Below are 13,635 nucleotides of genomic sequence, written 5' to 3'. Positions count from 1 at the left end.
TTTTCCCAAATGTACCAGTCTCAGACTGATCTCTGTCCTCACTATGTCCCTGGCTCCCATCCCCCCACCTAAACTACTTTAAATCCTCCCGAGCAGCTCTAGGAAATCTCCCTGCCAATATATTAGTCCCCTTCCAATTCAGGTACAATCCATCTTTCTTATGCAGGTCATTTTTACTCCAGAAGAGATTCCAATGATGAAAAAATATGAACTCTTCTCCCTGCATCAGCTCCTCAGCCACATGTTCATCTGCTCTATCTTCCTATTCCTACCCTTACTACCTCGTAGCACCAGGAGTAATTAAGGAAGGACCTCGTTTTAAATTACTGCCTAACTTTCCATACTCCCCCTTCATTATCTCATCCTTGTCCCTTCCTATGATATGAGTTCCAATGTGTACAACGATCTCCTGCTGGTCCCACTCCCCTTTGAGAGTATCCTGAACTCTCTCCGAGACATCCTTGATCCTGGCAGTAGGAAGGCAACACACAATTATGATTTCATATTGTCAGCTGCAGAAACGTCTGTGTCTCTGACTAGAAAGTCCCCTATCACAATTGATTGTCTGGAACCTGACGTTACCTGATTACATTAGAGCCAGTCTCAGTACCAGAAACTTGGCTGTTCGTGCTACATTCCTGTGAGAGTCCATCACCCCCTACATTTTTCAAAACAGCATACTTGTTTGAGGTGGGGATAGCCACAGCAGACTCCTGCACTATCCATCTCCCTCTCCTACCTTTCCTGGTGGTAATCCATCCACCTGACTTTATCTGTGGTTTTTCTCCCTTTCTTTTACTGCCATGCATCACACCCTCTAATTCCTGTAAATTCCTCATTGCCTCTACTTGTCGCTCCAACTAATCCATGTGATCTGATTGGATTTGCAACCAAACACTTACTGCAGACATAATTATCAGTAACGTAAAAATTCTCCGTAATCTCTCATATCTGACAGGAATAGCTCACTACTCTCTTAAAGGCCATCTTTGCACCTTAACAATCTTTAAAATAGTACAATCTTACTGCTCTAAAAAACATTGCTCCAGGCTAACTTACTACCTGTGCGTTATATTTTTAAATTTTAATGAAGAGACAGATCTCAATATAACATATAACCAAAACGAACCCACTCTACTTACTCTTAAAAAAGACAGTTATTGATGTTTGGAAAATAGTTTACATAACAGAAGAGGAATTGCTGGCAGTCTTAGAAAACATTAAGGTGGATAAATCTCCAGGACCTGACTGAGTGTATTTCAGGATGTTGTGGAAACTTAGGAAGAAATTTCAGGGCCCAGAGCAGATACTTTTGTATGATCTATAACCACGGAGGAGTGAAAGGTGGCTAATGTTGTGCCTTTATTGAAGCAAACTAATAAGGAGAGCTGGGAACTGGAGGCCTGTGAGTCTGACATCGCTAGTGGGTGTGTGGTTGGATGTGATCCTGAAAGATAGGATTTCCATGCATTTGGAGAGGCAAAGAACGATTAGAAATAGTCAGTATTGTTTCATATGAGGGAAACCATGTCTCACAAACTTTTGTTTTTTTTTGAAGAATTAACCACAAAGATTGATGAGGTCAGAGCAGTAGATGCTGTTTACTTGGACTTTTGTAAAGCGTTTGGTAAGATTCCGCATGGTAGACTAATTTGTAAAATTAGATCACATGGGATTGAGGGTGAGCTTGCCAATTACAAAATTAGTTTTACGGTCGGAGACAAAGGGTGGTGGTGGAGGGTTTTATTTTGGATTGGATGCCAGTGACCAGCGATGTTCCATACGAATCAGTAGTATGGGTCCATTTTTGTTGGTCTCTTATATAAATGATTCGGATGTGAATATGGGAACCATAATTAGTAAATTTGTGAATGACACCAAAATTGTTGGGAAAGTGGACAGCGAAGAAGGTTATCTAAAATAACAGAGATCTTGATCAATTGGGACAAAGGGCCGAGGAGTGACAGATCGAGTTTAATTTGCATGTCTGTGAAATATTGCATTTTGATAAAACAAACAAGGGCAGGACTTAAATGATTGTTGGTAGGGCCCTGGGTAGTGTTATAGAACAGAGAGACCATGGGGTTCAGATACATGATTCTTTGAAATATGCATCACAGGTAGACAGAATGGTTATGAAGTTGTTTAGTACACTGGGGACTGCACAGTGGCTCAGTGTTTAGCACCGCTGCCTCTCAGCACCAGGGTCACAGGTTCGATTCCAGCCTCAGGCAACTGATGTGTGGAGTTTGCACATTCTCCCCGTGTCTGTGAGGGTTTCCTCCTGGTGCTCCGCTTTCTTCCCACAATCCGATCCAAAAATGTGCAGCTTAGGTGAATTGGCTGTGCTAAATTATCCATAGGGCTCAGGTATATGTAGATTAGGTGCATTAATCAGGGGTAAATACAGGGAATGGGTCTGGGTGGGTTACTCTTCGGAGGGTCAACGTGGACCTGTTGGGGCAAAGAACCTGTTTCCACACTGAAGGGATTCTATGGTAATGATGATATCACTTGCCCTCATTGTTCAGACCTTTGAGTATATGAGTTAGGATGTCATGCTGAGGTTGTGTAGGACTTGATGAGGCCTCTGTGGAGTCCTGTGTCCAGTTCTGGCCGCCCTGTTACAGGAAGGATATTACTGAACTGGAGCAGTTCAGAAAAGATTTACCAGGATATTGCCAGGAATGGAGGGTTTGAGTGATAAAAATAGGCTGGGAATTTGTTAATTGAAGCTTGGGAGGTTGAGCGATGATCTTATCGAGGTTTATAAAATCATGAGGGCATGGTAAGGTGAATAGCAAATGTCTTTTCCCTAAGGTGCAGGAGTTCAAAACTAGGAGCCACTTTTTAAGGTGAGAGGAGAAACGTTTAAAAAAGGACAGGAGGGGCAACATTTTGACACAGGGTGGTGGGTGTGTGGAATGAACCTCCAGAGGATGTAGTGGATGAGCATATAGTTACAACATTTAAAAGACATTTGGATAAGTATATGATTAGGAAACAATTAGAGGGATATGGGCCAGGAGCAGGCCGGTGGGACTAATTTAGTTTGGAAACATGGTCAGTGTGAACTCGTTCGACCAAAGGGTCTGTTTTCACGCTTATGACTCCATGATGCAGTGAGACACCCACTGACCTGGCAGGTCTGAAGCTTGAGCAGGCTTACTTGTATAAAATTTCATTGTCAATTTGCAAGGGGGTCTGTGGAGTTTGACTATCAAATCCAAATGATACTTTACGTTTTACTGATGCCTGAACAACTGCCCAGTTCCAGCCATTACTGTACTTTGGCAGGTGTACCAGCTGGAAGGTGAGCACCAGAATCAATGTCCTGCAACCCTTACCCCCGTTAGAGATTTGCTGGATAGTTGCGCCTACTATGCCCACTTCACATACCAGTGCATGAACATTCTGGGTTGGCAAGGGTCTTTAGCTGTGGCAGTGTCTAGTTGTTGCAATTCCCATTGAATGATAGCTATAACAAACAATGGTGCCTCTTCCTTGATCCCAAAGGTGTACACTGCCAGGAGGCAGTAAAGCTTTCGATCAAACTGGAATTTTTAATCAATCTGTTCAGAGAAATCCTGACATTCTGTACTGCAAGACCCTCTGCCCATTTCAAATAGTTCTGGATTGAGTATATTCCTTTCAAAAGAGTAAACAGTTAATTTGTTTCAGCCGTACCAATCCTAAATAATGTTTCTTTTTGCCGAGCAGTCTAAGTCATTGCGGGCTGTGTGATCAACAAGAGGAAAGCCGATTTTTCCATTCTCTGGAACTTTGAGGTCAGGAAAACTGCTGGAAAGACTTGGCAGGCCAGTCGATATCTCTCCAAAGAGTTCACGTTTTATGGGAACATGACGCTCGATGAGAACTGGAGAAATCAGCTGAGAGGAAATCTCAACCTTTAAATTTGTTTTCTTTCGCAGATGCTGCCTGGATTGTTGGATCCTCCATGCCATGTTTTGCTTACCTTTCAGATTTTCAGCACTGATTGGATTAGATTCCCTACAGTATGGAAACAGGCCCTTTGGCCCAACAAGTCCACACCAATCCTCCAAAGAGAACCCACTTGGACTCATTCCCCTACATTTACCCCTGACTAATGCACCTAACACTATGGGCAATTTAACATGGCCAATTCATCTGACCTGCACATCTTTGGATTGTGGGAGGAAACTGGAGCAAACCCATGCAGACACGGGGAGAATGTGCAAACTCCACACAGACAGTCACTCAACGTGGGAATCAAACCCAGGTCCCGGATGCTGTGAGGCAGCAGTACTAACCACTGAACCACCGTGCCATCCCATTTAGCTTTGGTGCTGTCGATTTTGGAGGTTTTCTGTGACCAAGACAAGTCACGACACAACTGGTCCTTTTCAGGGGGCGGAACAAGTTGACATGAGTGACAGAGGAAATCGATTTGCAAAAATGAAAGAAATTCCAACCACTTCATTTTACAGCATTGGGGGATGTGTGTGTTGGGGGGGGTGCACGTTGGTAAGGGAAGCAAAGCACGTCCTCTTTACCTGGTTGCCAAGTCACTGGAGAACGTGGAAAAAATTGTGTTGTTTATTTTCTATGTTGGTACGGCCAGTTTTGGGTTGTGAACGCATCTCCCATTGTTTCATTACATTGAATGAAATAGGGAAAGGTGCAGGAGTAACGGCTTCATCGTGGATGGGTGGCGGTTCTCCGGAAGGAGAAAGTGAGGACTGCAGAAAGTGAGGAAAAGCACAGCAGGTGCAGGCAGCATCTGAGGAGCAGGAAAATCGACATTTCGGGAAAAAGCCAGTGGTTCTCAGGAAGACTGTTCTCAGGTGACTCAGTGGTTAGTACTGCTATTCCACAGTGCAGAGGATGTGGGTTTGATTCCTGCCTCAGGTGACTGTCTGTGTGGAGTTTGCACATTCTCCCCATGTCTGCGTGGGTTTCCTCCCACAGTCTAAAGATGTATAGGCCAGGTGAATTGGTCATGCTAAATTGCCAATTTTACAATCCCACCGACTCCCACAGCTACCTGGATTACACCTCTTCCCACCCACCTCCTGCAAAAATGCCATCCCATATTCCCAATTCCTTCGCGTCCACTGTATCTGCTCCCAGGAGGACCAGTTCCACCACAGAACAAACTCGATGGCCTCCTTCTTTCAAGACTGCAATTTCCCTTCCCGCGTAGCTGAAGATGCCTTCCAACACATCTCATCCACATCCCGCACCTCAAACCCACCCCTCCAACCATAACAAGGACAGGACTCCCCCGGTCATCACTTTCCAACCTACCAACATTCGCATAAACTGCATCATCCGCCGACAATTCCGCCACTTCCAAACGGACCCCACCACTAGAGATATATTTCCCTCCCCACTCCTTTCCACATTCCACGTTCCCTCCATAACTACCTGGTCAGGTCCACGCCCCCCAACGACCTCCCGTCCTGGCACCCTCCTCTGCGACTGCAGAAATTGCAAAACCTGCACCCACACCTCCTCCCTCACCTCTATCCAAGGCCCTAAAGGAGCCTTCCACACCCATCAAGGTTTTACCTGCACATCCACTAATATCATTTATTGTATCCATTGCTCCCGATGCGGTCTCCTCTACATTGGGGAGACTGGATACCTCCTCGCAGAGCGCTTTTGGGAGCATCTCCGGGACACCCGCACCAATCAACCACATCGCCCAGTGGCCCAACATATCAACTCCCCTCCCACTCTGCCGAGGACATGCAGGCCCTGGGCCTCCTCCACTGCTGCTCCCTCACCACCCGCCTTCCTCAGATGGGAGGAAGAACACCTCATCTTCTGCCTCGGAACACTTCAATGCAGAGCATCAATGTGGACTTCACCAGTTTCCTCATTTCCCCTCCCCCCACCTTACCTCAGTTCCAACCTTCCAGCTCAGCACCGTCCTCATGACCTGTCCTACCTGCCAATCTCCCTTCCCACCTATCCGCTCCACCCTCTCCTCTGACCTATCACCTCCATCCCCACCCTCATTCACCTATTGTACTCTTTGCTACCTTCTCCCCAGCCCCACCCGCCCCAAATTATCTCTCCCTGCCTCTATTCCTGATGAAAGGCTTTTGCCTGAAATGTCGATTTTCCTGCTCCTGGGATGCTGACTGATGTGCTGTGCTTTTCCAGCACCACTCTAATCTAAATCATGCTAAATTGCCCATTGTTAAAAATCACACAACACCAGGTAATAGTGCAACAGATTTAATTGAAAGGACTCGCTTTCGGAGTGCTGCTCCTTCATCAAGTAGTGTTAGGTGCATTAGTCAGGGGTAAATACAGGGGAATGGGTCTGGGTGGGTTACTCTTCGGAGGGTCAGTGTGGACTTGTTGGACCGAAGGGCCTGTTTCCATCCTGTAGGGAATCTAATCAAAACAGGGTCTTGTATTCCACAACCACCTGATGAAGGAGCAGCGCTCCGAAAAAGCTTTGTGCTCCCAAATGAACCTGTTGGACTCTAACCTGGTGTTGTGTGATTTTTAACTTGGTCCACATCAATCCTCTCCTGTGACCACTGACCATTGAATGGGAGCACAGAAGCTGGTCCCATCGCTGACAAGTGAGAGTGCGCTGGTCATCCTCCAATCACTGGCCGTCCCGTTGAAGAAAGGGGCGGTGTTAGCGCGGGATTGGCCAATGAGACGGCAGGAGATCCCGGAAGCGATTGGAGAGGCGGAAGTTCGGGACTCAGCGGTGCAGAGCTGGCTGCAGACCGAACTGAGCCAGTCGCACCGGGGAACCTCGGCCGGAATTATGATCCACAGCTTGTTCCTCATCAACTCCTCTGGGGACATCTTCCTGGAGAAACACTGGAAGAGTGTGGTGAGCCGGTCGGTTTGCGATTACTTCTTCGAGGCGCAAGAGAAGGCGAGCGAGTCGGAGAATGTGCCCCCCGTCATCCCGACTCCACATCATTTCTTAATCAGCGTCTACCGGGATCGCATCTTCTTCGTGGCTGTCATCCAGAGTGAGGTGCCGCCGCTGTTTGTCATCGAGTTTCTCCATCGGGTGGTTGACACGTTTCAGGTCAGTCGGAAGTTATTAAACCATGTCCTTCTTTCGGGGAACACGAGCGGCATGGAGAGGTTAAATAGACAAGGTCTTTTCCTTGGGGTGGGTGGGTCCAGAACTAGAGGGGCATAGGTTGAGGGTGAGAGGGGCAAGATATAAAAGAGACCTAAGGGACAACTTTTTCACGCAGAGGGTGGTACGTGTATGGAATGAGCTGCCAGAGGAAGTGGTGGAGGCTGGTACAATTGCAACATTTAAAAGGCATCTGGATGGGTGTATGAAGAGGAAGGGTTGAAGGAATGTGGGCCGGGTGCTGGCAGTTGGGACTAGATTGGGTTGGGATATCTGGGTCAGCATGGATGGGTTGGACCGAAGGGTCTGTTTCCATGCTGTACATCTGTGACTCTATTATCCTAATAACTGGGAGGTATTCCACCAAAGATCATGAATGCATATCAAGTGTGAGGCAAATCATTCACCATAAAAATCAATTTCTAATGAGATTCTAAATGAGAAGCTGGCATTTCATTGTAAAAATCACAAAACAGCTATGTGGTGCTCCTGAGCTCCTTCTTACCTTTACCTTTCTGACTTTAGTATTGCTGGCCAAAGCTGACCAAAATCCTGCATGCAGCAACGTGAAGTTCTGGTTCATTGGTTCATTCTTACAACTCTTAACGTGGGCCTGTTCAAGAGTTTCTTCAACCCCCAGGGACGAGAGATATCAGACTAAGCCCATCGTACAATTAGCTTGCATTGTGATATTAACCATAAGCTCCCAAAATAAAGCCTTGTTCATACAATTATGAAAGGCATTGGCTTTTTGTTTTTTCGTGTTTCTGTGAATCTTATTGTACAGAACATGTACAGAAGCTTCAACTTCTGATTTAGATTGGTGACCTGTCCATGAGAAAATATCCCATTCAAGCTATGTCAAAATGATTGTTTGCTTGCAGCATTTTGATGACTGTTGCAGCTCTTGCAATCTGCTGAAGAACAACACTTGGACCAATTTTACTGTTGAATTTGTGTATGAGTTACTCAGTGAATGAGCGCTGGGAAAAATAATTTGTCTGAGGTCCCTATACAAGATTATTTCTCACATTTTATGGCTATAAATCTTCACATATTGACTTTTCTATGAGAGGTACAATTGGATGACACTCTTGAATCAGCTGTGTTATAGAAGTCTGACCCAGAAGGTTAGCTCTGCAAACAAGGACAGCGTGTAACAGAGCAAAATTAGTGGATAATTCAACAAAGAACATTACAGCACAGGAACAGGCCCTCTGGCTCCAGGTCCGTGCTGCCTCATTTTGCCCTTTCATACTAAAACTATCTTCTCTTACAGGATCTGTATCCCTCCCTATTCACGTATTAGTCCAGGTGCTTTTAGAATACTGCTCTTGTATCTGCTTCCACCACCAACTCTGGTACTCTGGTGTGTTTCAGGCACTCCCTACCCTTTTTGTGGAAATGTGGTTCTCACATCTCTCTTTTTAAACTTCCCCTTAAATTAAGTGGGTAAGCAGACTGCGTTGAGGATAGAAAATTACAGCTGGATATTCATAGGTGAGGAGAATGGGCCAGCATCTGACAGATGGAGTTTGATGTGAATAAGGGTGAGGTTGTCAGAGTCATTGAGTCGTATAGCATGGAAACAAGCCCTTCAGTTCAACTCATCTGTGCTGATTAGGTTTCCCACACTAAACTCAACCCATTGTCTGTTTGTCTAATTTCTCTCTAAATCTTCCCTATCTGCCCAAATGTCTTTTACAGGTTGTAACTGTATCTGCATCCAGCACTTCCTCTGGCAATTCATTCCACATACAACCCACTCTGTGTGAAAATGTCCGTATTGGTCAAAAATACGAGGGCAAATTGTGATTTAAATGGGAAGCAGATTCCAAGTGCATTGGTGCAGTTAGACCTGGGCAGTTTTGTGCGTGAATCACAAAGTGGCAATGCGGTTAGAACATATAACAAAGACAAATGAACTCCTTGGTATTTACTGCGAAAGGACTAGATTATAAAAGTAAAGTGTTGTCACAATTATGTAAGCTGTTGGTGAGACCACATCTGGAGCTTTGTGTCCAATTTGAAAGGATGTGGTTGCACGTGGGACTGTTCAGAGGAGGTTCATCTGATTAATTCCAGGGGTGAAAGGGCTATTGTAGGAGGTGCAGTTTGGCTTGGGCTTCTACTCATTGGAGTTCAGAAAGAATGAGAAGGGATCTGACCGAGGTATGTAAAATGCTAAACAGTTTGATAAAGTGGACATTGAACAGATGTTTTCCCTTTGTGGGATAGTCTCAAACAAGAGGTCATAGATATAGAGTGAGATGAGGTAGGTTCAAAACTCAGATGAGGACAAAGTACTTTTCAAGACAATTGTCAACTGAGGAGATTGTACATTTCCTGGTTATACATTTCTTTTCTTTAGAATCTCTTCAGGAAAAAAAAACTTCTGGTTTTGAGAATGTGTATTGGGTATGAGCAGGTTGGAAAGAGTTTTGTGAAATGAGGTTCAGCTGAGCATGACTCAGATCAGATAAGAACATACAATTAACAGTGGGGTGCTGGAGGCAAGGATAATGGGTTAACCATGTGGAAAAGCAGTCATTATGTAGTGCCATTTATCAATATTGGAAGCATACAGTATGTAAGGTCAGCTTAACAAGGGGAAAGGTATCATTATGTGAAGCCAGTTAACAAGGTTAAGAACATTGATTATATTACAGCAGAAGGCTTAATCTCTACTATTAACATTCGCTTATTGTAACAGTCACCCAATTAATATGTATGTTGCCTTATTTGGATGCTGTTTTCTTTGTCTTTCCTTTGTTTTTCTGCACTACACTGGCTGTGGCCAGCCAGTCCAGAGTCAGTCCTCAACTAAGGAGATTCTCATCTCCTGGTTTTTTTTTGAGGAGATTCTAAATCTCCTCTTTATATTTTTTCCTCTCCTGGTTATATATCTTTTCTTTAACAAGCACAAACAAACAATACAGAAACTCCCCAAAAAACAAATATCTTCCCTAAACAAAGGTGGGTGGGGGGGCAAAAACAAAGAAACTCTCCCCCTCTTCAACAGCAGGAACGCACTGACTGTTGCCCCAGCCAGCACAGAGCCAGTGCCCTAAACTGAGGAGATTCTAAATCTCCTGTTTATTTTATTATTTGTTTGGTTATTTTTTTCCCTTTTTTAAATCTCCTGTGTATTTTCTACGTGCCCCCCCCATTGTGTATGTACAGGGGTCTCCTGGTTATACTGGTCAGCCAAGGATTTCTTGATTGGGGCTGTTAACCTGGACCAATCAAACACTTTGCCGTTGACGAGGTCAACTTGATTCCAATCCCTACAATCGGCAAAAGAGAATGCTGCAAACAGAAGTTGACAGAATGCTACAGTCACTGCAAGTTCCTGGTTTTTCTTATATCAGAAGAGGCAAAAGAAAAATCTGTAGAAGTACATTATGGTATCAAATGCCTCCCGAATGATTAAGGGGTAGAGTACAAAACCATTTGTCTTGTTAAGTTCAAGACAATGGCTGATTCTATTTTACTGTTGATCTCACAGCTACAGCACAAATAGGAATCTTAACATCTTTAATTATTGTCAAGTGCATGACCCAGTCTGTGACACACAGGCCTGAGTTGCTTCATTGGGTTAACATAAGAGTCATTGTGTCCTGCTGTGATCTGGTTCATCATGTGTTGACTTCTGCAAACACACACACGATCATGTGCTACAATTCATTCTTCCAGATGAAGTAGGGAAGCTAAATTTAGGAGTTGATTTCTCTCCTTCTTTCTCATTAGCTCGCATTTTAAACCAACTGTGTGAAGTATTTCACTGCACTGAAACTTTCTGAACACAGCAAATCCACAACATTGCTTGCTTATGTTCAGTGAAAGAATACTTTGTGAAAACCAAAACAGACAAAATATGATCAGTCAAGCAAGAGTCCAGTCAAAAATCTGACTTGTCCAGTAATTATAGCATACGTCGGCTGAAATAATAACAGTACTTTACTGAAGAAACTCTGTTGTTAACGAGCCGCAAATAGAATTTACGTGGACAATGCCTTTTGCAGTTTGATGGCCAAGTTGAAAAACAAAGTGATGCATTGAGTGGAATGGAACAATGTTAATGGCTGGTATCGGTTTTGTACTGCTACCAGAGTTCGAAAGAAGCCAGTTGTCAGAGTGCTCCAGCTCAACTGTGGCCATGTTAATGGAGTTCCCGTTGGAATTTCATCGGTTTGAGGTAGAGTCAATTATTTGAGTCTGCATTTTCACAGCTTGTGTTTTGCAACCACTGTATATGCACATGTCCATTCCCCAAATCTATTTGGGGAAGAGACTGTCATCAGATCATTGCCCCATTCCTGCCCCAAGATAATTGTAAGTTATTTATCCCACCTGTTGCTATTCCCCTGACTAAATCTCAAACTCCAAATTTGAGGAATGAACAAATTTGTATGGCATGGTGAGATAGTGATAGTTCCTCTTCAAGAGATATTGAGATGGTCCTTGTCTGCTATCCACAACAACAGCTCAGCTCAGTCACACTCCTGCCTTTTCCACATAGCCATAAAAATTGTTTCTACTCTGGTGACTCACTGCCCTTTTCACAGCCACAATTGAATATATCTCTACCATATGCTTAGGCAGTGCATTTCAAGCACGAATCAGGCACTGTCTTTTTTTTTTAATCGGTAAGTGAAACATTTTTTTCTCAGCTTGCTGTTGGTACTTTGTCAGTTAGATTGATATTTCTGTCACCAGGCAATTGACCCTTCCACGAAAAGGACCAGTTCTTCTTTGGTGACTTCGTGTAGACCCTGTCATGATTTTGAACATCTTTCAAAATTTCCAAAGATGATAACCTCAGCTTCTCCAGTCTACCCACAAAATTCCTAATCCCTGGATCCTCTACCTTTAAATCTTTTCTGCATTCTTTCTAAAATGCAGTGCTTGAATTGGACACATTTCTTCTATTGAGGCCAAATCAGTGTTTCATAAAGGTTCATCCTAACTTCCTGACTCCTGTAGTCTGCTTCTGTACTTGGGGAAACTCAGAATCCCACCTTTCGAAATCACTTTTTATACCTTTTCTGCCACCTTCACCAACTCTGTGCACCCATCACACTTGGTTTCTCTGTTCCTGAACTCTCCTAAGAATTGCGATTTTTTTTTTTTTTTTTTTTTTTTTTTTTTCCCCATAACTACGCTCTTTGTTCTTCTGAATATATCCAGCAATTGAAATTGCATGACGATTATAAAAGAGGGATTCCTTATTCCATTGGCAATTGATCTTTATGAACTTTGATGGATTAGGGTAACTAACAGGAATAAAATGTTGACTATGCACATTAGCCTGATGCTGCAGATTTGAGAATATTGTTGGAGAGCGTCACTCCCGATTTCTAACCAGTCAGTTAACAAGTTCAGACACACTCATGCTCCCTTTCTCACACACTGCCTGACACGCGCACACGTGCACACACACTACCTGACACAAGCACACGTATATAAATCTATGGGGTGAATTTGCATTTGCAGATACATTCTATTTTGTTCAAAAAACACATGGTCTGTAGGCAGTCAGTCCATGTGGCTTTTTATCGATTCTCACTTTGGAAATAAAGCCAAGTCTGACTCCAGGTTGAGACACAAACAGACTCAAAACAAGGCCTCACACTTAAAATGCATTGTTTGACCTGAGATGTCACATTTATTCTGATAAAACCTGACGTTACCTTGGGGCAGTAAATTGAAAGAAATTCTGGGATTTACGTACCAATCTACCGAAACCTGCAGCTCTATTCTAACTGATTGATGGCCGTATAGGTTTGTTCAATACATTTGCATCAGTTTTGTGATCCTTTGATCTTTTACTATAAATTCTGCGTCTGATGTATTCTCACTCACTAGCCATCTGAGGAAGGAGGGGGACTTTGAAAGCTTGTGGTTTCAAATAAGCCTGTTGGACTATAAGGTGGTTTTGTGTGATTTTTGCCTGTGTCCACTGCAGTCCAACACTGGCACTTCCACCTCTTCTGTTATCATGACACCTCCCAGATATAATAAACCATCACCCTTGAACTCGATTCCAACTCCCAGCTTCTTTCCATCTCCCCTCTCTCCTCTTTTTTTTCTCTAATTTTGCTCTCTCTCTCATTTCTTTCGATACTTCTTCTTCTCTCTTTCTATTGTTCTTCCTTTTGGATGTAGGTTTGCTCGCTGAGCTGGAAGGTTCATTTCCAGACGTTTCATCACCCTACTAGGTAACATCTTCAGTGGGCCTCCAAGCGAAGCACTGTACATGATTCCTGCTTTCTATTTATAAGTTTGGGTTTCTTTGGGTTGCTGATGTCATTTCCTGTGGTGACATTATTTCCTGTTCCTTTTCTCAGGGGCTGGTAGATGGGATCGAACTTGATGTATTTGGTGCTAGAGTTCCAATTAGAATGCCACGCTTCTAGGAATTCCTGTGCGTGTCTCTGTTCGGCTTGTCCTAGGATAGATGTGTTGTCCCAGTCGAAGTGGTGTCCTCCTTTATCTGTCTGTAAGGATACTTGTGAGAGAGGGTC

The 13,635-nt window shown here is 43.8% G+C and overlaps 1 protein-coding gene across 1 annotated transcript in view; it reads left to right on the top strand.

The window, feature by feature from the left end:
• The first annotated feature begins 6,698 nt into the window (after window positions 1–6,698).
• The window catches only part of LOC140459730 (AP-3 complex subunit mu-2), a 36,806-nt gene continuing 29,869 nt past the window's right edge, over window positions 6,699–13,635 (top strand). Inside the window, exon 1 of the mRNA XM_072554182.1 lies at window positions 6,699–7,051. Coding sequence (XP_072410283.1) covers window positions 6,779–7,051 — 273 coding nt within the window. The 5' untranslated portion in view covers window positions 6,699–6,778. The remainder of the gene's footprint in view (window positions 7,052–13,635) is intronic.

Source organism: Chiloscyllium punctatum, chromosome 35, assembly GCF_047496795.1.
Source record: "Chiloscyllium punctatum isolate Juve2018m chromosome 35, sChiPun1.3, whole genome shotgun sequence".
Classification (NCBI taxonomy): domain Eukaryota; kingdom Metazoa; phylum Chordata; class Chondrichthyes; order Orectolobiformes; family Hemiscylliidae; genus Chiloscyllium; species Chiloscyllium punctatum.
Note: the sequence above shows the minus strand (reverse complement) of the source record. Positions and strands in the feature narration are given on the sequence as shown.